The 26914-nt window shown below is 41.5% G+C and overlaps 1 protein-coding gene and 1 pseudogene across 6 annotated transcripts in view; both read left to right on the top strand.

Annotated features, from left to right (window-relative positions):
• NFX1 (nuclear transcription factor, X-box binding 1) overlaps window positions 1–26914 on the top strand; it is a 60768-nt gene extending 33854 nt beyond the window's left edge. The window contains exons 11-24 of one of the 6 annotated variants that reach the window (XM_064291801.1): window positions 127–157; window positions 5598–5680; window positions 6713–6821; window positions 9789–9908; window positions 10571–10650; window positions 12918–13152; window positions 14092–14161; window positions 15605–15706; window positions 16607–16648; window positions 20478–20576; window positions 21092–21158; window positions 22343–22488; window positions 23243–23347; window positions 24574–26914. In XM_064291801.1, the coding sequence (XP_064147871.1) occupies window positions 127–157; window positions 5598–5680; window positions 6713–6821; window positions 9789–9908; window positions 10571–10650; window positions 12918–13152; window positions 14092–14161; window positions 15605–15706; window positions 16607–16648; window positions 20478–20576; window positions 21092–21158; window positions 22343–22488; window positions 23243–23347; window positions 24574–24646 (1362 nt within the window). In that variant the 3' untranslated portion in view covers window positions 24647–26914. Of the gene's footprint in view, window positions 1–126; window positions 158–5597; window positions 5681–6712; window positions 6822–9788; window positions 9909–10570; window positions 10651–12917; window positions 13153–14091; window positions 14162–15604; window positions 15707–16606; window positions 16649–20477; window positions 20577–21091; window positions 21506–22342; window positions 22489–23242; window positions 23348–24573 lie in introns of those variants that run through there. The other 5 variants (XM_064291802.1, XM_064291803.1, XR_010323076.1 and 2 more) reach the window with 5 other exon arrangements.
• On the top strand, window positions 16656–20471 carry LOC111749847 (MICOS complex subunit MIC27-like; annotated as a pseudogene).

The following is a 26914-nucleotide window of genomic DNA, read 5'->3' as shown; positions in this document are numbered from 1 at the left end:
AGTAAGTGACTGCCAGAGAAGTAAAAGGATACTAGGGGTATGCATGTTACATTTACCATTATTCTATAGTTGTGTTATTTCATTTACTCCTGAAGTAGTTGCTATTTCTTTTCCTTTTTTCCACAGGAGCTTCCGTGTACCAGTCTCAAAAGTGAAGGTATGTATGACTGGGAAGGGGCAGGAGGGAGCTTTCTGGGGTGAAAGTAATGTTCCGTATCTTGATAGGGGTTTGGGTTATGCATTTGTCAAAATTCAGCAAAGGTCTACTTAAGATTTATGTATTCATTATATGTAAGTTTTACCTCAAAAGAAAAATAAAAGAACCATAAACCAAATTGTAGTTGATGATACGCATGCTGAAATATTTAGGGGAAGTATAGTGACATCTGCACCTTAGTGTGAAATGCATAAAATAAAGAAGATAAATTGGTGGATGGGTAGGAGAATGATAGATAATGTGAGGAAGTAAGTATAGTTAATGTTAATGGTAGAATCTAGGTGATGGGTATTACTGTAAAATTGTTCCAACTGTCTTATATGCTTGAAATTTTTCATAATGAAATGTTGGGAAAGGTAAAGGTAAATAATATCTAATGAAGCAGACTTTTTATACACTGGCTCTGATGCTTGGTCCCCTTAGGACTGCTGGATACCTGGACCAGGGTCTCAGCCAGTAGAGTTCTTAGCCTTGAGGCCTAGAATATTGTTTCTTCCTTTGTCCTTGATCCTGATTCCCCTCTCTATTCCTGCTCTGTTCCTGTTTTCCTAACTGTCATCTGGTCTTTTGTTTATGTCACCTTAAAACCTCTTTGCAAAAGGGACAGAGAATGAGTGTGTACAAAATAAGAGCTCTTACTCTAGTCAGGAAGAAAGTTGTATCAGTTAGGATGCTTCCGGCTACAGGTAACAGAAAACAAAGAAAAAGTGACTTCAGCAATAAGAGGAAGCCTGGAGGCAGAACAAGATCAGGGTTGGTTAATTTCAAGCTCAGTGGTTCCAGGACTCCAGTTCAGCTTCTCTGTGATCTTGGCTTTCCCTTCATGGCTATCAGGCGGCCACAGTGACTCCACAGCAACATCATATGTTGTTGTCCTTACCTAACAATATCTAAAGGGAAGAAAGAGAGAGTCTTTGTCTTCTGTCTCCTTTTACAAGCAGGGAAAACAGTCGTGAAAGGCCTCAGTACACTTTGTGTCACATGCTCCTGCCTAAACCAGTCATTAATAAGGGGAGTGGAATTACCATGGAGTGCTAAACTAGTCAACATTTATCCCCCAGGACTGAGGAACACATGGATGTCCAATTTCTGAATAAAATTAAGGTCTGTTAGCCTGAAGAAGCAAGGGAGTGGCTGTTTGGGAGGTAACCAGCAGTATTTGCCTCAAAACCACATTCAAAATTTTGGTGATTAAAAAATAATTTGAAAAGATTACAAAAGTAATATACTTTTGAAGTAAAAAATATATAAAGCAATGTAAAGTGAAAAATTAAAATATACCCGCACCCCATTTTTTTTCCCTCCTAGTTCCACTCCTCTGAAGAAACTTCTATCAATAGTTGATTGGGTCTGGTTCCAGATCTTTTTCTTTATTCATTTGGACACATATATGTGCTAGGATAGTTTTTCCCCTAAAGTTAGTTTTATACTAACTAAGCATACTGTCTGCAACTTGGTCTTTTCCCTCAATAATAGATCAAGTGTACAACAATTAAAAATAATAGTAGTAGCATAGCAAAGACATTTTGGCAAGTTAGTCTATAGCTCTCCCTCTCACAGAGTATTCCATTGTGTGGATGAGCCATGACATAGATCACCGTTGCCCTGAGGGTGATCATTAGGTTGTTTTCCAATTTTTCCCATTACAAATAATACATAACCATCCTCTCTTACTTTGTAAAAAATTTTTATGATGGCAAATTTCAATCATAGGTGAAAGTAGAGAGACTAGTATAATGAATCCCCATGTACCTGTCACTCATCAATAATTATGAACATTTCATCTATATTGTTTCATCCATCCCTTCCCTACTTTTTTTCAAGCACTTGCTGAAGTACTTGAAAGCAAATCCCAGACATTATTTCATTCATAAATATTTCAATATCTAGCCCACTTTTTCCTTTTTATAAAAATTGTTGTAAAATTCACATATAATAAAATTAACCTAAAGTGTATAATTCAGTGACATTTAGTACCTTCACAACCTTCACAATGTAGTGCAGTCATCACCTCTAATTCCAAAACGTTTTCATCACCCCAAAAGGAAACCCCATATCCATTAAGCTGTCACTCCCCATTCCTCCCTCCCTGTAGCCCCTGGCAACCACTAATCTACTTTTTGTCTCCACTGATTTACCTATTCTGGGTATTTCATATAAGTGGAATCATACAGTATGTGGTCTTTTGTGTCTGACGTATTTCATTTAGCATAATGTTTTCAAGGTTCATCCATGCTGTAACGTGTATAAGTACTTCATTTCTTTTTATGGCTGAATAACATTTCATTGTATGTGTAAACCACATTTTGTTTTTCCATTCATCAGTTGATGGACATTTGGGTTGTTTCTATCTTTTGGCTGTTGTAAATAGCACTGCTGTGAACATTTGTGCACAAGTTTTTGTTTTAACACTGATTTTCAGTTTTTTGGGGTATATATACCTAGGAGTGGAATTGCTAGGTCATATGGTAATTCTGTGTTTACTTTTTTGAGGAACTGCCAGATATTTCTAAAGCAGCTACATTATTTTACATGGCTACTTCTGTGTTTACTTTTTTGAGGAACTGCCAGATATTTCTAACGCAGCTACATTATTTTACATGGCTACTAGCAATGTACAAGGGTTCCGGTTTCTCCACATCTTCACCAACACTTGTTATTTTCCATTTTTTTTAAATCATAGCAATCCTACATAAACAGTATACAAAACATTATTAACAGCGTAAAAACACCAGAAGAGAAATTAGATAACTCGGAGCTCCTAAAAGTCAAACACCTATGCTCATCCAAAGACTTCACCAAAAGAATAAAAAGATTACCTACAGATTGGGAAAAAGTTTTTAGCTATGACATTTCCGATCAGCATCTGATCTCTAAAATCTACATGATACTGCAAAAACTCAACAACAAAAAGGCAAATAACCCAATTAAAAAATGGCCAAAGGATATGAGCAGGCACTTTACCAAAGAAGACATTCACGCTGCTAACAGATACATGAGGAAATGGTCACGATCATTAGCTATTAGAGAAATTAAAATCAAAACCACAATGAGATTTCATCTCACTCCAACAAGACTGGCATTAATCCAAAATAATAAATGTTGGAGAGGTCACGGAGAGACTGGAACACTTACACACTGCTGGTGGGAATGTAAAATCGTACAACCACTTTGGAAATCTATTTGGTGCTTCCTTAAAAAGCTAGAAATAGAACTACCATACGACCCAGCAATTCCACTCCTTGGAATATATCCTGGAGAAATAAGGGCCTTCACATGAACAGATATATGCACACCCATGTTCATTGCAGCACTGTTTACAATAGCAAAAAGATGGAAGCAACCAAGGTGCCCATCAAAGGATGAATGGATAAATAAATTATGATATATTCACACAATGGAATACTGTGCAACGATTAAGAACAACGATGAATCTGTGAAACATTTCATAACGTGGAGGAATCTGGAAGGCATTATGCTGAGCGAAATTAGTCAACTGTGAAAGGACAAATATTATATGAGACCACTGTTCTAAGAACTCTAGATAAAGTTTAAACACAAAAGAAAATATTCTTTGATAGTTACAAGGGTGGGGAGGGAGGGTGAGGGATATTCACTAACTAGGTAGTAGCAAAAATTTTTTTAGGTGAAGGGAAGGGCAACACATAACACAGGGATAGTCAGTACAACTGGGCTAAACGAAAAGCAGAGAAGTTTCCTGAATACAACCAAATGCTTCGAAGGTCAGCATAGCAGGGATGAAGGTCTGGGGACCATGGTTTCAGGGGACATCTAGGTCAGTTGGCGTAACAAAATGTATTAAGAAAACGTTCTGCATCCCACTTTGGTGAGAGGCATCTGGGGTCTTAAATGCTAGCAAGCGGCCATCTAAAATGCGTAAATTGGTCTCAGCCCACCTGGAGCGAAGGAGAATGAAGGACACCAAAGACACAAGGTAAATATGAGCCCAAGAAACAGCAAGGGCCACATAAACCAGAGACTCCATCAGCCTGAGACCAGAAGATCTAGATGGTACCTGATCTTCTGGCTGCCACCAATCACTGCCCTGACAGGGAACACGATAGAGAATCCCCGATGGAGCAGGAGAACAGTGGGATGCAAATCTCAAATTCTTGTAAAAAGACCAGGGTTAATGGTCTGAGACCGGAGGGAAATTGACGACCATGGTCCCTGGACCCTTTGATAGCCCAAGATTGGAACCATTCCCAAAACCAACTCTACAAACAGGGATTGGCCTGGACTATAATAGACAATGATGCCAGTGAGGAGTGAACTTCGTGGCTCAAGTAGACACATGAGACTATGTGGGCGACTCCTGTTTGGTGGCGAGAAGAGAAGGAGGGGAGCTGGTTGAACAGATACGGGGAATACAGGGTGGAGAGGAGGAATGTGCTGTCTCATTAAGAGGAGAGCAGCTAGGAGTACACAGCAAGGTGTGTATAACTTTTTCTATGACAGACTGACTTGATTTGTAAACTTTCACCTAAAGCACAATAAATAAATTTTTAAAAAATCATAGCCATCCTAGTGGGTGCGAAGTGGTATCTCATTGTAGTTTTGATTTCCATTTCCCTCGTGACTAATGATGTTGAGCATCTTTTCATGCACTTATTGGCCGTATGTATATCTTCCTTGGAGAAATGTCTATTCAAGTCCTTTTCCCATTTCTTAATTGGATTGTCTGAGCTGTAAGAGTTTTTTTAATATGTTCTTAACACTAGCCCGTATCAGATGTATGGTTTGCAAATATTCTTTCCCATTTTGTGGGCTGTCTTTTCGCTTTTTGATGTCATTCTTTGATGCATAAAAGCTTTTAATTTTGATGAAGTCTGATTTATCTGTTTTTTCTTTTGTTGTTTGTGCTTTTTATCACCCCAAAAGGAAACCCCATATCCATTAAGCAGTCACTCCCCATTCCTCCCTTCTTGCAGCCCATGGCAACCACTAAGCTGTTTTCTTTCTATTGATTTGCCTATTCTGGATATTTCAAATAAAATATATGGTCTTAGCCCATTTTTGAAAGTATATCTGTAGGAACGATTCCTTAAAATAGAATTATCTCTTAAAATTTTGACACTTATGTACTCTAAAAGTTTATACTTCTATCCACTATGAGTGTACCTTTTTCTCCACACCTCTACACATGCCATATTTTAATCAATCTTTCTTTTCTATTTTTTTTGACAATCTGACAGGTAAAAAATGATATTTTAATATACATTTTCACCGTCACTAATTTATTTACATTATTACATTTGTATTTCTAAAGCAAGTGGTCCCTCAAATATTTGTTGAATGAATGTACATATCCTTGCCTGTGTGTTTGTTTGTTTCTTTTTTTCTTTTTAATTGGCCACAGCAGATGCCACATTTATGTGTGACAAGCGGTGTAACAAGAAACGGTTGTGTGGACGCCATAAATGTAACGAGATATGCTGTGTGGTAAGTGGGCCTATCATTAGATCCCATGCATTCAGGGCTGAGCTTCTGGAATGCAACCCAGACTCAGAAATCATTGGAAGAGGCTCCTGAGCAGCAGTCAGAGAGCTATCATAGTCCCCGCGCCTGCTCAGCAGAGAGAGACTGGGCCTTTTTAGGCCTTAGCCTGATCGAGAAGTTAGCCAGTATCATCCAGTGGCAACATGGAGGAAAGACAGAAGACCTCAGGCCCCAGAGCCCAAAACCACAGGTTCTCTACAGGGGTTTATGTGCTGTCCCAACATTTTTGAAAGGAACAAGTTGCAGTTACCCGAAAGATTCACTTCTATGGAACCAAATAAAGGAAGCACTTTCTTGCTGTTGCCACTATGTTTATATATACGCATACACATAGTTCCTGTTATTTGAAAGTTTATATATTGACAAATTCATTGAAGAATGGTGAAACTGTGCTGTATATCACGACTTGGAAACCCTGGTGGCTAGTGGCTAAGAGCTACGGCTGCTAACCAAGAAGATGGCAGCACAAATCCACCAGGCGCTCCTTGGAAACCCTATGGTGCAGTTTTCATCTGTCCTATAGGGTCACTATGGGTCGGAATCAACTGGACAGCAATGAGTTTGTTTGTTTATTTTTAAGGCTAAAAGACTTTACTCACTTCGTATTCATTTTTGGGGGGAGGATTTGAAATGTTCCTTATTTCTTGTATTGCTCAGTGATTTAATGAACTAGGAAGTTTGGTTTATGAAGTTTCTCTTTTTTTTTTTTAGCCTCATCAAAAATTTCAAACGTATACAAATGCAGAGAGAATAGTATAATAAGTCACCATAGCCCCAGTACCAGCTTCAGTAGTGATCAGCTCATGGCTGGTCTTTTTTCATCCATATCCCCACCTACTCCCCCACCCTGATTCTTTTGAACCTTACCCCAGATATCATTTCATCCATAAATGTGGAGAGCTGCTTATTTATGAATTTTATTGTTTATATAAAATGGAGACCATTTTATATATAAATATAAATCTCTCTTCCCAGGATAAAGAGCACAAGTGCCCTTTGATTTGTGGGAGGAAACTCCGTTGTGGCCTTCACAGGTGTGAGGAACCGTGTCATCGTGGGAATTGCCAGACATGCTGGCAAACCAGTGCGTGTCTTCACTTTAGTTTATTATGAGAGTTTTTTAGAATTTGAGGTATAATATATTTTGAGAGATTGGTTTGCTTAGATTGGTATGGATTACTGAACTATTATTAGGTGCCATCGAGTTGATTTTGACTCATGGCGATCCCACGTGACAGAGTAGAACTGTCTCATAGGATTTTCTAGGCTGTAATCTTTACAGGAGCAGGTCACCAGGCTTTTCTCCCACAGAGCCACTGGGTAAGTTTGAACCACCAATCTTTCATTTAGCAGCCAAGCACTTAACTGTTGCACCACCAGGGCTCCTTTCGTTACTGAACTAAGCCTTAGTATTTCAGATATAGTAAGACTTAAAGTTATGCCTAGTGCTATATTGTACCTAAGTGTACGAAACCTGGAATGTAAGCAACAATCTTGAGACAATTCATTAATGGATTCCTTTTCTGCTGTTTGCCTCTTGAATGTTATTGACCCAGATCTTGTCCTCAGCAGTCTTCTTTCTCTATATCCTTCCATTAAAACAGCAAACTTTTTGGTCTTAAGACTCATTCATATTCTTAGAAATTAATAAGGACCCTAAAGAACTCTTTTTAAGTGAGTTTACCACATTAAAACTTAGAAAAAATTTTAAAATAATAATATAACTATTACATGTGAACATAAATAACATATTTTTTGAAAAATAACTATATTTTCCAAATTAAAAATTAGTGAGAAGAATAGATGCTTAGTTTAATAGAAGACAGTTGGATTCTCATACCTGCTTCTGCATTCAATCTGTTGTGATGTATTGGTATACGAAAAAAAAAATCCCACCTCACACAGGTAGCTATTTGGAAAAGAAAGGGCTTTTTTTTAAACCATTTCAAACAATCATGGATATTCTTCTTTGATAGTATACCAAAACTCATCCTCATTTCAGAAAGAAGTTGAGTCAGTGTTTTGTTTTTATTCTGTGTTACATTAAAATTCATTGTTGTATCTTGTACTTTGAATGGATCTTACAGCAATCTTGTTATGATTTTACAACAGCATGCATTGGTCATTTGGAAAAGAATCGTTTTGTTATATAGATCTTTCAAATGTTGACATGTTTCATGTTATAATAATACCAAAAACTCACATCCATTAATATAACCACTGGCCTTACCAGAAAAGTCTTTTAAGTATAAACAATGGTGGATACAAATTTCCCAGAATTCTGTCTTCCTGTGAAAGCTTGAGTTTTATCATTGGCAACTGAATCAGTTTTCTAGACGTGACAGGCTAACTTTTGTTAATTTTTGAGAAAATGCCTGCCAAATACCCAAGTCTTGAATAACCATAGGTTGTCTGTCAGTCATTCTTTCAAATAAAAACAATGCTTTATGAAAAAGGTGAAGTTAATTCAGCTCACAATTCAAAGAGGCACACAAATAGCAATTCTTTAAAACAGTCAGAGTATTTTATTGTGCAGCAGAAGTGATTTATGTATATTTTCTATTTTATCCCACTGAATATTAAAAAGTCATGTGCTCAAAGATCCCATTTCTTTTTTTTTTTTTTTTTAATTGTATCCTCAAGGACTTTCTTAAATAAAACTGGCATTTTTAATTTACTACAAGTACTTGGCAGTGAAAAATATAGTGATTACAGCGTGGTGCTACTGCCTTGATTTGTGCTAAGGCCCCAGCAGTTTTACCATCCATTGCTTTTGCACCGTCAGTGCAAATGTAAACATAGTGAAAAAGACAAATAGCATCTTAGTATTACAGTACTCTGAAGATAATTGTGACCTTGTGGATTCACTGAAAGGATCCCCCTAGGGGTCAACAGAGCACATTTTGAGAACTGCTGCATTAAAAAATCGGCCAAGATCAGGGTTTCCCAAAGTGTCTTCTCTAGAATGCTAGGCCTGCCTCATTTCAGAAAGGAATTGAGTCAGTAAATCACATACATGGAGTTCCATCATAACAACAACTTACATAGCCCCTTACCCTTTACCTAGCTTTTTCACATATATTAGCTCATCCTCACAATAAGCTTGTTGTCAAAGTTTGGTATCCCCATTTGACAGAAAGATGGCGCTGAGAGGTTAAATTACCTGCCCATGGTTACAGAGCAGAAGAATAATGGATCCAGGCCTAGAAGCCTAAGTCTCCTTACCATATCTACAGGATTCTTTTTGCGGAATTGTATAGCCTCTGAAGAATTTGCCAGGGAGTGCTAGCTGGAGAACAGCAGTGGGTGGAAGACTTCTGGAGGGCCCTGGGCTTCCCAACTCTGGAGCCCTTCTTGGGAACCATGACTAGTCAAAGGCCTGGCCTCTGCCTAGACCCAGAGTTGGAGAGCTGGCTTCCCTTGAGGTCTAAGAGTTTAGAGAGCTCTTGACAAAGTGGCTCCTTGTTAGAGCCGTCCCACGTGAACCCCTATATTGATTTGGCTTGTGAACTGCTTCTAATGAACTCAAATATTAGCTCTGTGCTTCATTTCAGCTTCTTATTTTGCACAATAGATGTTGTTTGTAACTATAAAAGTTCGTTTGGAAGACTTCAGTCACTCTCTGAGGTTTATATTCAAATGTGCATTTTTGTATGATTGTTAATTACCTGTGGCTGTTATAATCTCTACCCATTTTCCTAGCCAAAGGAGTTAAAAAAAATTGTGTTTTTAGTGGAAGTCTCAAAATGAGATGGTCCATAGACTTGTTTAGAAATACAAGTAAGAATGTGTTGGGTTATTCATGGACCTAGAGTTTGTTGCAAGTAAAAATGGAACAGTTCATATTTCTCTGCTCCTTCGTCACCAGCTCAAATTTAATAAAATAAAAATCTGTTGTTTTTTTTTAAGTAGCTCCACAAAAAATTCTCCTCTAGGAATATAAGCAATAATATATATATGTGTGTGTTTACATGTATGTAAAAATATAAATATGTGCATGCACGTCCCAAACTTAGGAAGGATTATTTTGCTTCGCCTGCTCTTTCACCAGGCTTTGATGAATTAACCTGCCACTGCGGTGCATCCGTGATCTACCCTCCAGTCCCCTGCGGTACTAGGCCCCCCGAGTGCACCCAAACCTGTGCCAGAGTCCATGAATGTGACCACCCAGGTGAGTGCCGTCTCCCTCCCTCCAGTCACCACAGCCTGCTCACTCTGTGTCACGGAGGGTGTTGCTGCGTGACTGTGCACTGCTCTCAGGTCATGTTGCAGGGTCGCCCTTGCTACCTGTGCTCAGGCAGCTGCTGTGAAGGTGCCTCTGTGTGCCCTTCTGGGTTTGTGCTCTGGGTCCCTGACAAACCCAAAAGGTCAGAAGAAGCCCTAGCAAGTAACTTGCTTTTTTTGTTACAAAAGCAATGTATGTTTATTATGAAGAAAGAAAGAAGATAGAGATAAATCCAAAAGATTTCAATTAAATCATCCGTTAGCCTACCTTCTAGGAATTACCAGTGTTTACATGGCAGCATATACTTTTCAGGACCTTTTTCCGTGAACAGATATATACGTGTGCGTCTGTGTGTGAGTGTGCCTTCTTTTTCCTAAGATAAAAGTGGTGTCCTACTGAGTTTATTGATTTTAAACCAGCTTTTTTCCTCTTAATAGTGTATTTTTAATATGAAGCCGGCTACTTTTTACTTTCTTAGGACGATTTTTAAAAAGTGCTACCGGTTCTTGTATTAAAAAGCTCCTGGCCTATGTCATTTATAACATATATAAAAGTTTATGTGGTTTTATTCAGAAATTATTCCTAATTTTATCTTATTCTTCCTGCAGTTTATCACTCTTGTCATAGTGAGGAGAAGTGTCCCCCTTGTACTTACCTAACTCAGAAATGGTGCATGGGCAAACACGAGGTAAATTTTCTCTCTCAAGTGTTCATTCCAGCTGTAAACTTATGATTGAATTACATTAGGAGTTGTTAGTTCCATTGTTTCTCAAAGTAAATTCACTCCAAAAAGCAGAGTGGTAGTGCTGCCAATTTTTTCCCATCTTAAAAAATTAAATTAAAATGGGTGTGCAATAAAATTTACCCTTTTTCGTGTACAGGTACACAAATTTTGACAAAGGCATCCAGACGGTCATGTAACCACCACCATCATCAAGATGTAGAATGGTCTAGTTACTGCAGACATGCCTTCGTGCCCCTTTCAATCATTCTCTCTCCCCACTTCCAGCCCCTGGTAACCACTGATGTGTTGTCTGTCCCCATAGCTTTGCAGCTATGTCATATAAATGGAATTATACAGTGGATAGCATTTCAAGTCTGTTTTGCCATCGTTTTTAATCTAGTTACAACCAAATGAAATTCAGCTAGGGGCCATGAGAGGACATACTATGTTCAGAGACAACTTCTAGGTTAACCACCATGGGGAGGGGATGCTAGCCTAGAGACAGGTAGGAGCATCCCAGGGGTAGAGGTGGGCCCTCCATGAGCTGCCACTGCTCTGTACATACTCAGCAGCTTCCCATCCTGGCTACTGGGTTCATCCACACCTCTGTTTGCCAGTACCCTAAGGACTTTGCCCTCATTCTTGACCTTGGAGCCATATATGGCCCTGTCAACTATAGATGCTTTGAAACACTTAAAATTTTTATTTGTATTTTAAGAATGCGTATGCATTGTAGACAATTGAGAAAAGACAATTCTACTTTCCAGAAAGAAATACTCTTAACGTTCTGGTATAGAGACTATTAGGCATGTGTTATACACACATGCTTTTCCTCACTCTTATACTGTTGTGTAACCTGCTCTTTTCACTTCATAACATATTGGCCAATGTTTCTTGAAATTCTCTTGACATCTTTGACAGCATACTTTTAGTGTTCTTTTCTTATCTTGATAAGCATATTTTTCTCCACTTATTTCCTGTGGGTGGTTCTCAAGTCATAGTCCTTAGTATTTGTTCTCCCTTTATGAATCTCACTTCCTGGGAGACTTAGCCATTCTAAGACATCTGTGTATTATCTTTGTGTTGATAGCTCATTTAGACTTCATTCCACACATATTCATTGCGTACCTCCTATATGCTAGGTAGCAGGCCAAGGTGTGGTGGTCAGAGTGAAGAAGACCAACATGGCCCCTGCTCTTGGGGAGCTTTCACTCTAGGATGGGAGGCAGAATGTGAACAGGCAATTAGAAGTCTAGTAATGTGGGACGCACGGAGTGCTGTGAAGGATAGAAAAGGACCCCTAACCAGGGAAGGCATCCTGAGGGAAGTCACATCCTAAATGATAATGAGAAGGTAGGCAAAGAGTGCAGAGGGGGCAGCAGAGGGCACACATGTGCAGAAACTGTCTCCAGCACCCTGGTAATAGAGTCAGTAAGTACTTCATGATTGACTGATTCATTCTACCAAAATACGGATTCAGAAGCGATTAGAAGCATGCCCTAGGCTTTGGAAGCCTCTTCAAGTGTAGAAGTTATGTGTTGTTGGATCAGGAGTTTACCCCTCATTTTGAGGGTTCGTGAAAGAATTTGAGTGAATAATGAAAGTTACCTTTGGTCCCACAATGCAGTCATCTTTACCCTGGAATGGGGATTCACCTGAGGAATGGATGACAGGGCTGCCTGAACAACAAGCTTTGGAGACCAGGAGTTGGGAGATGTGAGGAGAGATGAATTTCTATGAAGAGCCGTGCCAGCAGCCTCAGAATCCTCAGCCCAGCATGCCCCCTCTGTGTATATACGTTTTCTCTGTCAGCTCAGTGCCTTAGCAGTTCAAAAAAGAGAAGAACAATTGTCTGGTCCTCCCAGTTGGTCATAGCATTTTAAAGCGTGCCCTAGTTCTCTAGCTTCACATGCATATTGTCCACGTCGAAAAGTTGGTGTCCCAAATCACACTTGGCTGCTACCACAAATCCTTTTTTGGATCATAACAAGCAGAATTAAATGAAAATCAGATCTGGGTTTTTTGTTTTTTCAAACTAACTTTCTAGACTTTGGAGTCTGATTTTTTTCAGATGAAAGGAACTTTCTCTCTTTTTATTACAACAGAATACATATTTGTTGTAAAAAGAAAAAAAAAAGATTTCTTAAGTTCAGAAATGTTTAAAGAGGAAAGTAAACATTAGCCCAGATCCCACACAGAGATGAAAATCTGGCTACTTCTGTCTTCCCTAGTTACGAAGCAACATCCCCTGTCATCTGGTTGATATCTCTTGCGGATTACCCTGCAGTGCGATGCTTCCATGTGGGATGCACACGTGTCAGAGACTCTGTCACAAAGGAGAGTGTGCTGTGGATGAGGCCTGCAAGCAGCCCTGTACCACCCCCAGAGCTGACTGTGGCCACCCATGTATGGCTCCCTGCCACCCCAGCTCACCCTGCCCTGTCACTGCATGTAAAGCCAAGGTAGGTATTCCTGGCGCTAGACAGGGCGTTGACTGTGCTTCTGAGGCTACCAGTGAGTCCAGGACTGCCTGCAGAGGCCCATGGGCATGTGTTTTAATCAGGCGTCATTGGTTACAAGGAACTTCGAGTTAAGCTAGCAAGAGAAAGATGGCATAAATTCTGCAGATTTCCATCTGCTCAGCGTGGCTGCCCCAACCCCAGTCTGAGCTTGGTAGGGCCTTTTAGTTTAGCAGGTACCTACTGCCACCTGACCCCAGTCTCTGTCTCCCTTAGATCAGATTCTCAAGAGAGATCTGAATGCCCACTCCATTTATTCCAAAAATATTTAAGTGCCTGTTTTGTGAGAGACATTATACCAGGTGTTGGGACTATAGCGGTGAAGAAGAGCCACATAGTCCCTTACAGTTTCATGGGGCAGGTGCTCACTAAGTCATTACCCAGGTAATTAATCGTGGCCATGGTAAGTGTCATGGAGGAGTAGTTGCGGGTGATAGGAGAGCATGCAAATGGGGATCTAACCTGGTCTGATGGATCAAGCAAGTTCCCCCTGAGGATGTGAAAGAGAGGAACGTGAAAGCAGATGAGCAGGCCTTGGCTGGTCCTGGGTCAAGTGTCCCCCTCTGGTTCAGGCATCATCAGATGGAGGGGTGCCGATTCTGTAGAGTCATGGTGAAAGCTTCCTTACTAGACATTCCTCTTCAGCAGGGATTAAGCATAGAGGTAGTTCCCAGAAAGGGCACAGTGGACTGAGACATTCCCCCTGGCATGTCAACTCCCTTGTTAATCATTTGGCATGTGTGATGAGCTTCTCCCATCTGGGAGGGTGAGCGCTCACTATTTCTTTATTCTCTGCCATGGTTTGATTTGAGAGTCTTGAAAAGTCACACCTGCACGTGGATTCCATGTGCTCAAAGTTGCTCCATGTTAATCTTGTTTCAGGTAGAGCTGCAGTGTGAATGTGGACGAAGAAAAGAGATCATGATTTGCTCTGAGGCATCCAGTACTTATCAAAGGTTAGTGTTAGCAGTTAGGGGAGCCTAGATGAGGAGAGTATACAGGTATTCATTGTAAGGTCTTGCACCTTTCCTAAAGGTTGGAAAATTTTTTTTTAATATTATAAAAAATCTATTTTTTTCAGTTGAAAGAAAAAGCGCTGCTTCGTGATCCTTTTTTTTTCCTAACTTTAATTTGTAAAATAACTTTTTTAATTCTCCTCCTCCCTTTCCGCTCCCTCCTTTTCTCTGTCTGTCTCTCTTTCTCTCCACTCCTTCTCCCCTCTTTTGGTCTTTATTACACCACAAGATAAGGAACACGGTGACTTGCTGCTCAGTGGCACAGCCAGGACTGAGTCCCATGCTTCTCCCCTCATATGGGGGTTTCTTACTGTTCTGTGAGGTGTAGTGACTTTGCAGCCTCCTGAAATCTTGGAACCTGTGTGGTCATACTTAGACCCAAGTACACAGGTGGAGGTGGTAGGCGTTGGATGACTGTGGACTCTGTGATTAGATGCGGAGATGTGCTGTGGATGTGGGCATTGGCCTAGGCACCAGGGAGGTACTGAGGAGTGGCTTCCTCATCACTTCCTGTGTAACTGCTTAGAATCTAATTGAGATATGACATAAACATGTGGGTAGTTCATAATAGACAGGTTTCCAAGGCCACACAGATTGTTGTGTGGTGAGTTTGCCTTGAAAGAGGTCTTCTGTATCCCTTGTATGGGGAGGTTTTTGTGAAGCTGCAATGCCTCACCTCGCCCTTTTCTTTAAATTGTGGTAAGTGTGTATATAACAAAGCATTTACCATTTCAGTATTTTTCACATGTATAGTTCATTGACAGTAATTACATTGATTGTGTTGTGTAACCATCACCAGTATTAGTTTCCGGATTTTTCTATCATGCTTAAGCTCAGTGCCCCCTAAGCAGTGACTCCCCTTTTCCCCTTCTCCTCTACTCTTGATAACTGCTAATGAGACTTAGGTCTCTATATATTTGCATATTCTAGATATTTCGTATAAGTGGAATCATGTTTGTCCTTTTGTGACTGACTTAATTTCACTCAGCATGATGTTTTCAAGGTTCATCCATGTTGTAGCATGTATCAGGACTTCATTTGTCTTTATGGCTGAGGAACAGTCATTGTATGTATATGTCACGTTTTGTTTATCCATTCATCTGTTGATGGACATTAGGTTGTTTTTGTCTCTTGGCTACTGCGAATAGTGCTGCAGTGTGCACTGGTATACGAGTATCTGTTTGTATTCCTGCTTTCAGTTCTTTTGGGTATATACCTTGGAGTGGAATTGCTGGATCATATGGTGATTCTGTTTTTAACTTTCTGAGGAACCTTGAAACTGTTTTCCACAAGGACCATACCATTTTACAGCCCCACTAGCAGTGGATGAGGGTTCCAGTTTCTCCACATCCTCAGCAGCTCCCTTTATTTTCTGTATTTCAGAATAGCTGCCATTTCCATGGCCTCTAAAATAACAGACATGCAGCTTGGAGATTCAGTGGAAATCAGCAAGTTAATCACCAAGAAGGAAATTCACCAAGCCAGGTAGTGTTTAAATATGAGTATCTGTCTTCTTTCTCCTGTTAGAGGACAGGGACCACTCATTTATCTCAGTCCTCCACGGCTGAGCCTTGCACACACAGTAGGTGTTCAACAGACACTTGATGTTAAGAGGCCACATCCACTCCAACCCCAACAAGTACCACTCAGGGACAGCTAAGACGAGAGCAGAGAGGGAAGGGGAAAGAGAGAGTCACTGCTTAGGGAACACTGAGCTTCTGTTAAGGGGGATGGAAAAATTTGAAAACGGATAGTGGCGATGGTTGCATAACATGATGAGTGTAATTAATGTCCTTGAATTGTACATGTGAAAAAGTCTTGAAATGGCAAATGTTTTATATATGTGTGTGTTTGTGTGTGTATTTACCACAATTAAAATTAAAAAGTTTCACATACATACTTTAAAAAAAGACCAGAGAAGACTTTTCCAGCCTCACTCCAGACAGTAACCAGAGGAAGCAGAACAGAGACCTAGATATGCCCAGCCAACCTGTAGGAGAACAGAGAGCCAGGGTAGTAGGTACATCTAGACAGGTAGGGCTGTAAGAGGGGCACCTGGAGAGCATTTGGGGGGCTGAGCAGGCAGGGAGTACTCTGAGGACTCCCAGGCTCCTGTAACCAGAGGCCTGCCCATGTGTTCTTAGGAGGGACTTCATCCAGCCATGCCTGGATTAAGGCCCAGGGGAGACTGAGGAGATTGCTGGGACAGGGGTTGCTAGTGGAACCCGAGGAGTAGGTGGCCTCACAGGCTGCTTCTTGGCCTAAGGGTAAGTCCTTTGGCAAGAATCTGCTATGTTTCCTGGTAGACTGTCTGTGACTTCTTTGCTGCGTGTGAGCTGTGAATCCTGTGCCCTGACTTTTTTTTTCTTTCATTTGCTTATCAAGGCTGGAGTGTGACGAGGAGTGTTCAGCCTTGGAAAGGAAAAAGTAAGTAGTTTCAACTACTTGTTGCCTACTTTTCCTTGAGCTCTGTGGAATTAATGGGACAGAGTACCCTTCAAGCATTCACCCAGCATCTGCTCTGAGTCTTTTATTGCTATTGGAGACCAAGGGAGATGCAGCCATCAGGAATTGAAGTCACAGGAATGGCAGTCATTAGAATGGGAGAGCTGATGACCAGGCCTACAGGCCTGAGATGTGCATCTGTAAGTGTACGTGCAGCCAAAGAAGAGGAGTCCAAAGAGCAGCAGGTGAAAGCAGAGCCACTCCCTTTACGTATTGCACCACCTCTCCAGCCTCAATATGTTGAAGAACAGCCTGGTCATTTACAAATGGGCTTTGCCTCCGTCCGTACTACAGCTGGTCGTTAAATTGGCTGGTGCAAGGATGTATATGTCTTTGTGAAAAATGGGATAAGGGATACAGTACAATTTGGAAAAGATGCATATGTTTATCTGAAGAACCCGGCATGGCGATTTTCTTCCCGAAATCGGAGTGATTACAATTTCAGAATTGGCAGGCCTGGTTTCAGTGAGAAAAGGTTCCAGAGTTAAGAAAATTGCTTATCCGCTGGGACTAGCCACTTTAGGAGCAACTGTTTGCTGCCCAGTTCAGTCAGTGATAATTGCAAAGGTAGCTGGGAAAAAAGCATATGCCCCAAGCCAGCAAATTTATGAAGCAGTTTAATCATCGTGGACCAAAAAATAAAAAAAGAATCACTCCCTGAACCTAAAGAAAAAACTAAGGTAGAAGTTATGCTGAAATAGAAATACCTACAAAGGCAATTCAAGTCCTGAAACATTCAGTGCCTTAGCCAACAGAACTCAGCTCTGAAACAAAGGCCAGATGGGAACGCACCTCAGGTGCTCCGCAGTTTATGCCTGACCCCAGGCTCATGGGTCACGGGCAGTCCCACCCAGAAGATGGAGATACATACAGCACTAGAGGCCGAAATAGACTGCACAGAGAGCTACAAGATGTGTGAAGTTGCACATAATAATGAAAAAAATCATGTAATGGGTAGCTGTGACACAGAGTACAACTTAAATCAAGTTTTTTCCCCTTATGTCTTGTAGAGTTTGACCAATCACATAGGTGATTAATACACAAACTGAATGCAATCCAAACAGTATTAAACGATAGATGAGCAGACAGTCATGGAAGTAGTAGGATGCATTTGATGACTTTTAAGGATGTTTATAAAAGACCAAAACGGAATAAAGACATGAACAATTGATGAGACTAAAATCTGAAAATATGTACATATATATATACACAAATGTATTTGCTCTAGCTTTTCTGAATTAACGTCAGCCAAATTAGAATGGTGTGTGGAAGGATATCCCCCCTCCTTTGCATTTCCCAGAGCTGGAATAAAATATGCATATTTTTTGGAAAAAAAAAGAAAGTGTGTAAGGATAAATCACTTGGATGATTAAGCATATTTCAGAGATAGGAGCTTGTGTGGTTTTGGGCTTGGTGTAAACATCATCTGCCACAGCATACTTACTCAGTGACTGGTAGACCTTCCTACTCCAACAAAGATATCAGGTTTAAAAAATACATTTTTAATGAACTTTGAAGATCAGAAATGTACAGATCAGTGAATTATCACAAAGTGAATACAGCGATGATTCTTAACCAGCATCAAGGTGAAGAACTAGAACGTTATCCATACCCCAGGACCCTCTCTTATACTCCTACCTTCCTCCCCAAAGACATCACCTTTATCCCAACTTCTAACACATTAGATTAGTTCTGTCTGTTTTTGAGCTTTATATAAACGATGGAATCATACGGTTTGTATTGTTGTGTCTGACGTCTTTCATGAGGTTTGTGGCATTCATTCCTGTTGTGGCAGGGAGCAGCGATTTGTTCATTTGCATCGCTGCATGGTATTTTACTGTATTAACATCTTAATTTATCCAGTTTACTGTTAATAGATATGTGTTTTGTTAATTAGTATTGAGCTGTTACAAATAATGCGGTTAAGAGTATTCGTATACTTTTTTTGCTGTATACATGTAATCATTTCTGTTGGATATAAACTTAGAAGTGGAATTGCTGATTAGTAGGATATGCATGTGTTCAGCTTTAGTAGATTCTGCCAGTTTCCAAAGTGGTTGTACCATTTTCCACTCCCACCGGCAGCGTGATAGTTCCAGTTGCTGTACGTTTTTGTCAGCACTTGGAATAATCAGTCTTTGAATTTTTAGCCAGTCTTGTGAATGTGTAGCAGGATATCACTGAGCATATTTCCCTGATGACTAGAGATTGAGCACCTTTTCTTATGTTTATTGGCCATTTGGATAGCCTCTTTTGTGAAGTGCCTGTTCAAGTCCTTTGACCTAAGGAAAAAATGCAAATTTAAAGTTGCAAATATGTAATTTTAAATTTATGCTCTACTACTCCATGTAGAAATCAAAAACTGTCAGGCCAAACATTCACCCCACAGAAGGGTTTATCTGGTATTCAAATTTGAGTGGCCAGCTTTTAGAAATCAATAGATCACCCTAAGAATTCTCTTGAAATTTTGAAAATAAAGCTTCTCTTGAAAATTGGAAAATCTAGCAATAGTGAACCATATTCCTGTGGACATTGAGCTTGCAAGGGACCCCTGTCTTAGTGAAAACTGAGTGCTAAGCTGAATTCTGTCTGTCTTTAAAAATACATACATATAACTGGTGTTGGTGTGATGCAGTGAGCCTCATGCAGTTTTGGAGAACACTTAGGAAGTATTGATCAAGAGTGTGTCCATGCCATTTAACCCACTAATCCCACAACTGGAAACTTTTTCAAGGGAAATAATTTTAAAAGCTATTTGCACAGAGATATTAGTTGGGTCACTTATAACATTGGGAAATTGTGAAAGAAAAACTTAAATAGGGAATGTTTAATTGAATTGTGGTATGTACGTAATTAGATTATACAGCTACTGAAACAATCAGTGTGGGAATCAAATCATAATATGAGAATGCTGATTATATAGTAATAGGGAAAAAAGATGTGAAGTTTTATATGCACTGATTGCAACTACTTAAAATTGTAGGGAAAAAGTCTGAAAGGAGGTATGTTTAACTTACAGGTGTAATGATATGATGCCTGGGGTTTTACTTCAAGATAATCTGGGAGGGGTGAGAACAGATAAGGAGGAGTTGAAATAAAACTGGCCATGAGTTAATAAAAAAATATGTAGTGTTTATGTTGATACAGGATTCATTTCTTTTTTTTTCCATACTTGCTGTAATGTGATATTAATTTTAATATTTATATATCTTATGTATGTTATATTTAAGTTAAACCTCAACAAAAGCCATCTCCCAGTGATCTCACCCTTCCCCAGACTTCTCATCCCCAGATAATTCAAGTCACCAGTGTTCAGGCTATGGCTTGCTCAGACCCAAATAGATCTATTTTGTTTATTCTCTTCTACAAAAGCAAACAAACAAATAAGAAAACCTGTTGCCATTGAGGCAATTCCAGCTCATGACAACCCCATGTGTATCAGGGTAGAACTGTACTCCATAGGGTTTTCAGTGACTGTAATCTTATGGAAATAGATCGCCAGGCCTTTCTTTCCCAGCTCCTCTGGATAGATTCAAATCACCAACCTTTTAGTAACAGAGAGCATACAATTTGCACCACCATTATATCTTGTCCTAAGTTGTTGTTATTCTTTCCTTGATAATCTGGTTTATTGAAATGAGATAATATAAAATATAAAGCACTTAGAACAAGGTAGTCACTCTATGTTACTATAAGACAGTTTCCCTTCCCCTCCTTTCCTTTTATTTACATACTTGTCTCTCACTTTCAGGCGGTTAGCAGAGGCATTTCATATCAGTGATGATTCTGATCCTTTCAATATACGTTCTTCAGGGTCAAAATTCAGTGATAGTTTGAAAGAAGATGCCAGGTATGTAACTTGTTACCTGCGTCCTTAATTGTGCCTTAAGAGAATTTTTGAACTTTTAAGATGTGGTAACTAATATGTACCTCCTCCTTATGTTTATTTATCTATTGTAAGATTGTGTGTGTGTGCATGCGTGCGCGTGTGTGTGCGCGTGCGTTAGGAGTTTGGACCTCCTGAGGACTGGAGTGGGCTGAATTGAAGGCTCTCTGGAACCTCATTCCACCTGTCCTCCCAGGTCTCATAGTCACATGCATCCCTACATGGGAGCAGTAATGCTCTCATTTTTCTCCTCTCTCCTGGCCCTCCCATGGCTGTTTCTCCTTTCATCTTTTTTCTCATGCCTGTTTTCTTTTCCTTTGTTCCACCATAGTTAACCTTCTGTTATCTGACAGTCTCTGCCTCTGCAGCTTTTCTGCCAGCATTGTCCGTTGTTTTTACTTTACAGAAGAGGGTGGGTAGGAGGGGTTTCCAGAAGAGCGGGAACGGATGAAATTAACTGTGGTGATTTCTCATTTCAGGAAGGACTTAAAGTTTGTCAGTGACATTGAGAAGGAAATGGAAGCCCTTGTGGAGGCCGTGAATAAGGTTGAAGTCAAAACATCCAACTGGACGTGTGTCTAAGGCCAGCTTGATAGAAAATTAAGCCCCAGAAACACTATCAGCCTAGAATAGTTGTAGGAAAAAGTCACAATGTCCTTGAGAATCCTTATCTTTCCCAAAAGCCCAGCCATTATAACATCCATGTGAGCCCGTCCTGACTCAGTCAGTGCAGAAAAGATATCTTCGACCAAATTAAATGTAAATAAAAACCCTGGGTCAGCACCTAGGATCAGGTGAAGAAACTCTGGCTGAGGGGGGCTTCACAGTGATAGTTGAGTGACTGCGTGCGATCCTTCAGAAGGCAACCTCTTACAGGGGCTGTTGTATGAAAGGTGAGCAATTTAGCTCTTTATTGCCCCAACATTTGTGTAAAGGTAGAAAGTTGTACGACTAGAGCTGAAGAGCAATGGGCGGGATAGGCTACCTCAGAGAACAAGGCCGCTGTCACAGGAGACAGCCAGGGATGTTGAGAAGGTAGGCATAAGTGACAAAGAGTCTTTATTTCAGTCAGAAGCCTCCAACCCTGTGCCGACTCCCTCATCACTCAGTGGAGCTTGTGAGTGTGGACGGGGAGGGCTGCTTTAGCCCCATGTGTAATGACAACAGTTTTTCCTCCCACCACCCTTTCCCCCTCCCCTCCACTCTTCTGTCTCCACTTCCCAGCAGAATACTAACATGAAGGAAAAAATGGAAGGTGCTGTTTCTCTCTTGATCAGGAAGCCTGAGCAAAAGTATCTTCCTGCTTGTGTGTCTGTACCCACACACTCAAACTTTTTAGTTTACAATGTACTTGTATAGAAAGTGAGGTTTTTGTTTTTTGCTTTATTAGTCTTTCATTTTGTCATTTCTTGAAGATGTCACTCACTCCACAGCTATGGCCACAATCAAGAGGATCCACTGCCCTGTGTACTTAAGTCTCAGTTACTTACCCTTTGTCCCTAGCCCTGTCCAGCTGCTATTGTTGTGGCTCAGAGAGTAGGTGAAGGAAGTGCACCAGCTTCCATCTTCTGAAACCCCCCTGGGCCTGCTCATAGCCAGCGGAGCACTCATGCTGTGGGCCTGTAGAACTCAGCTACCCCAGCTATCCTTGTAGAGTGGTAAGGACCATTGGAAGTGTTTTCTGTTTTCAGCGTGATTTTATTAATCAGTCTTCTCTTCCCTCAATACAGGGAAAGAATATTAAGAAAAGCCACTGCTTCCCTCCCATGAACAGAGACCACCGCCGGATCATCCACGACCTGGCCCAAGTTTATGGCCTGGAAAGTGTGAGCTATGACAGTGAACCCAAGCGCAACGTCGTGGTCACCGCAGTCAGGCGAGTTGATCCTGCCCTTAGCAGGGCAGCCTGGACCCAGGAGCAGAGTCTGTCAATATCCACTTTCCTCACACCTTCTCTCCTTATTTGAAGGATAGATGGAAATTCAACTCCTCTGGGACAGCCATTCCACATGGTTTAAAGGTCCGAACCAGAGAGCAGAGCCCTTGCCTCAGTCCATAAAGCAGACTTACCTAAAGTGCACAAGCCCTCACATTGGCCCAAATCTATGTCACCCACCGGAGACAACATTCACATAGGCAGACAAATCAGACCTGGAGGCCTGGGCCGGGGCCTGCCCATTGCATCTGTCCCTTTTGCCCACCACGGCTTCTATCTTCTGTTCCTCTCTCTGACTGCTCCCTGACCCTGTCCTCCCAACAGGATGAAAACAACAAGAATTCTGGACTCTCCTGAGGCATGCACTGTGAACAGTGTTTTGCCATCAGGGGAAGCTGAGCTAGGAGGGGACAGGGAGGACCTAGGATCACTGTCAGAACCTGGGAGAGTAGGAAGAACTTCCCAGTGAAACAAACTCAAGTGTGGAAATAGAGGAGGCAGGCAACAGGCCCAGCAGAGATAGGTGAGGAGGGCAGGAGTTGAATGAAGGTGGCCATGCCTGAGAGGGGACAGATCATATCAATGTTCAGCAGTGTCATCGTGCAAAGCCATGGACTGAGTTTCTAGCTATCTGCCTGTCTCTCTCTACAAACGATTCTCACTTTCCAATACTTTGTGTTTTGACTTTTATCAGAGGGAAATCCATTTGTCCTCCTACCACTCTGACAGGCGTTCTTGAAAAGGAAATGCAATCACGGCCTCCACCACCAATTCCTCATCACAGACATCAGACAGACAAGTAAGAATTCTGCTGCTGCTTTCCACAGGTCCCGGTCTATTCAGAGAAGCCAGCAAGGGTACAGCTGTCCTGGGCTGCACCAGCCCCTAAGCCCTCCTCGGGCCTGCTTTGGAGTGCTGTGGTCATATATGTCAGATTTGACAGGGCTGTTGAACACTCTTTGTTCTTGCCAGAGGGATCCTAAGTTTGATGTTTGTAATGCCCACATCGCCCCTGGGGAGAACACTCACGGGCCAGAATCTTCAGTCATGGTTAGCTGGTGACACTGGGAAGTGGATTCAGTCAGTCACACCAGATGATTTAGGACTGGAGTGTTACCTGTTTAGCAATAGTTACTCTGAAGGTGGAAGTGGGATTGGGGGCGGGGGAGTTGGTGGTGAAGGAAGATACTTTCATGTCTTGTTCTGTCTCTACTTTTATGTGGTTTGAATCATTTACAACAAAAACATATTCATGATTTAAAGAGAAAAGAAAGCCAAATTGGCAAGCAACAAGTTGGCCAGTGTTTTCTCAGACAGGAGCAGGGGAGGTACACCACCTTCTTTGCCTTTCCTCACGCTTGCCAAGAGGAGAGTCCACTGCTCTCCAGTGCCAAAAGTCCCTGCTCCTGTTCTAGTCTTCCACACTGAAACCCTACATTACTGTCTCCATGCCTTCTGCACAAAACCTCTGGAAGGATGGTTAGGACAGTTTACAGGTTCACCGTGAGGGTCGTAGCAGTTGGTGTTCCCGTGGGTCAGGGACAGCCAGGTATTGCCCATGGTGCAACCTTAGCCAAGAGTGTCTGGGGCCATGTAGCTCCCCAGGATCAGCTCCTCTCCACCTCTGGGGACCAGGCAACCTGGATCCTGGTCAGTGTATGTATCCACATGGGCAGTGGTTTGGGAAATGTGAGGGCTGCCCCAAGGCACCAGTTGTCACAGCAGAGTCCAGTACCATTTGGACATAACCATCATGGAGTCATTGGCATGTTTTTGCTGTGCTTTCTTTTTTTTTTCTGTTGCTTGCTTTATTTTTATATAAACTTTACTATGGAAATTTTTTGAGTAGTGAGAATAGCATTTCTGTGTACCCATCACCAAACTTCAACAGTTATCAGCTTGTGTTTGCCCCAGTATCTTATCAAGTGTCACAAATGGTAAATCAGTTGATTGTTAACTTTCTGAAGACCTGTGTCCATTTTCCCCAGAGAAGAAAAGATTGATCATTCTTTGTTTGCTTTTCAGGAATTCTGGGAGCAGTAATTTACAGAAAATAGCCAAGGAGCCAGTAATTGACTACTTTGATGTCCAGGACTAAGGAGATCAAGATGCAGTCAGATAAGAAAATGATTAGATGTAGTGGAGACTCGCTTGTCAGCAGACAAATCACGCTTGTCCCTCCCAGCCTGGCAGAAGCACAGCCTCACATGCCATCTTGTATGGATACAGCCAAAGCATGAGCGTGTCAGCAGTTCCCTTATCCTCTGTTCCCATCTGCAGAAAGGGTTTCAGTGCAGCCAGATCTCTGACTCTGTGGCCACTAGTTATTCAATCATGTATTTGAAGAGACTCCTCACACAATCACTGTGATTGCTTCCAGGCTTGCGGGAACATTGGGCTTCATTTGGACAAACCAGAATTTTAGCCTGAGATGGGCTGGATGACACTTAGTCATCGCCTGAGCCGTCCCAGTTACTCATCCTCCTAAAAATGCCTGCAACGTCAGATGCACCTCGCTTCTTAACCCAAACTGATCTCAGTCTTTGGAAAGACACAGTGGGTTTCTCAGTCTGAAATACCAAACACTGAATTTGTGTACCAGATCTAGAATCACACATGTTGTCTTAAACCCAACTATCTTATCTAAGTCTTTTACCAAAAGCTCTCATCGGTCTGTTTAGTTGAGCTTGATTCCCAATGCCATCAGTTAGGAGAGGACAGGAATCAGGTCAATTTACAGAATTCCATTTTCTTGAGTCCCTAGCACCTCTCATACCACATCACTGAACCTATCTAGTAACACTCACTTTACCCATCCACCATGATGGTAGGGGCATCAAAGCAAGCTCTTTCCTTTGCCAGATTCACACTGTGGCCTCTGAGCTGACGTGTGTAGCCCTAATTCTACTTCTCTGGTTGAGAAAGATTCTCAGGTAGACTAAGCTGGCCTGTGTTGCTTTCTCCTAGCCCTTTAGCAGGCATATTGGCTCTTCCTGTCTCTGAGCTCTTGGCTTCTGTTGGGCTATTCAGAAAAGCATGTGGACAGTCAAGGGCTTATGCCCAGTGGCCCACTAGAGGTGTTTTTAAAGCTCTTTTAAGACAAGCCATCAGCAATTACACTAATTTGGCCCTCTTTACACTGACACTCCTTCACCATAGTGGCTAGACTTCCAGCGACTTCCTTCTGCTCTAGACAAACCATGAGCCCCAGAGCTTCAGAAGGAGATTTGAGAAGTGGCATCACAAAGCCAGGTACTTAATTTTCTTGGGAAGAGCAGGGCTATCCTTTGATCCTCACCAGAAAATCCTTTTCAAAAGGCCTCAGGTACAGCAGCAGAAACAGGCAACTAGAGGGAAGAGATGGACAACTACAAAACCACCTTTGTCTGGGCCCATTCAGCGCAGGGTCACACGGCTCCCCAACACAAAGGAAGCCATGAGCATCTGTCCTCTCTCAAGCAGTGGATCCAGTGAGAGGACTATATGTGAGCATCTGGGAATCAGCAGGAGCCCTGGTTTCAGAATCTAGCTCTGCCACATAACACCTTGCCACTTCGTGGAATGGAGGTATCACCCACCTTACCAGGGTTGTGGTGAGGATTAAGTGAGATAATACGCGAGGAGGCGCCTGATCCATCATAGGTGCTGAAAGTTTATAAAAATGGTATCTGGTATCTGGAAAATATGTAAACATCTTCTTTCTCCATAATACTAGCCAAGTAAAAGGTTATGGAATGTTAAACAGGCCTCTTCTGGTAGATGCTCACATGGCTATCCCTTGCCAGCCTTGTGCCAAGTCTTGAAATGGTAGGACTGCCATTTGGAGAAGGAAAGAGGCATCCTTAGCCTCTTTCCATCTCCAAAGGTAAGCAGCATGAGACAAGCCCTGGGGTGTGGTTTGTGATGGGTTTTAGGGAAGGGTCAGTTGTCTAGAGTAGGCCAATAACTGGAGGTGCAGATGACAAGGCTGGAGAGGTGGACACAGGTCAGCTCATGGAGAGCCACGAGAGGCATCAAAGGATCCTAAGCAGAGAGTGCCATGGCCCGATTTATGATCGAGAGCAGGAGTCAGCAAATTCTTTCTGTAAAAGTTGCTGTTGCAAATATTCCAACCCTACTGTTGTAGCACAAAAGCAACCATAAGTAGTACACAAATGAATGAGCATGGGTGTGTCCCACTAACACTGTTTATGGACACTGAAATAAGAATTTCATGTAATTTTTCACAAAATATTATTTTGTTTTTTTTCAATCATTTAAAAATGTGAAAACTATTCTTAGCTCGTGGGTCGTACAAAAACAGGTCGCCTGGCCCCCCCAGGTCAACAAGGGGACCCCAGCTGTTTCTCATGGATTTGGTGGATTC

The sequence above is a fragment of the Loxodonta africana genome, chromosome 9 (assembly GCF_030014295.1).
Source record: "Loxodonta africana isolate mLoxAfr1 chromosome 9, mLoxAfr1.hap2, whole genome shotgun sequence".
Taxonomy (NCBI): domain Eukaryota; kingdom Metazoa; phylum Chordata; class Mammalia; order Proboscidea; family Elephantidae; genus Loxodonta; species Loxodonta africana.
The sequence above is the reverse complement of the archived record's forward strand: the minus strand, read 5'-3'. Positions and strand labels throughout refer to the sequence as shown.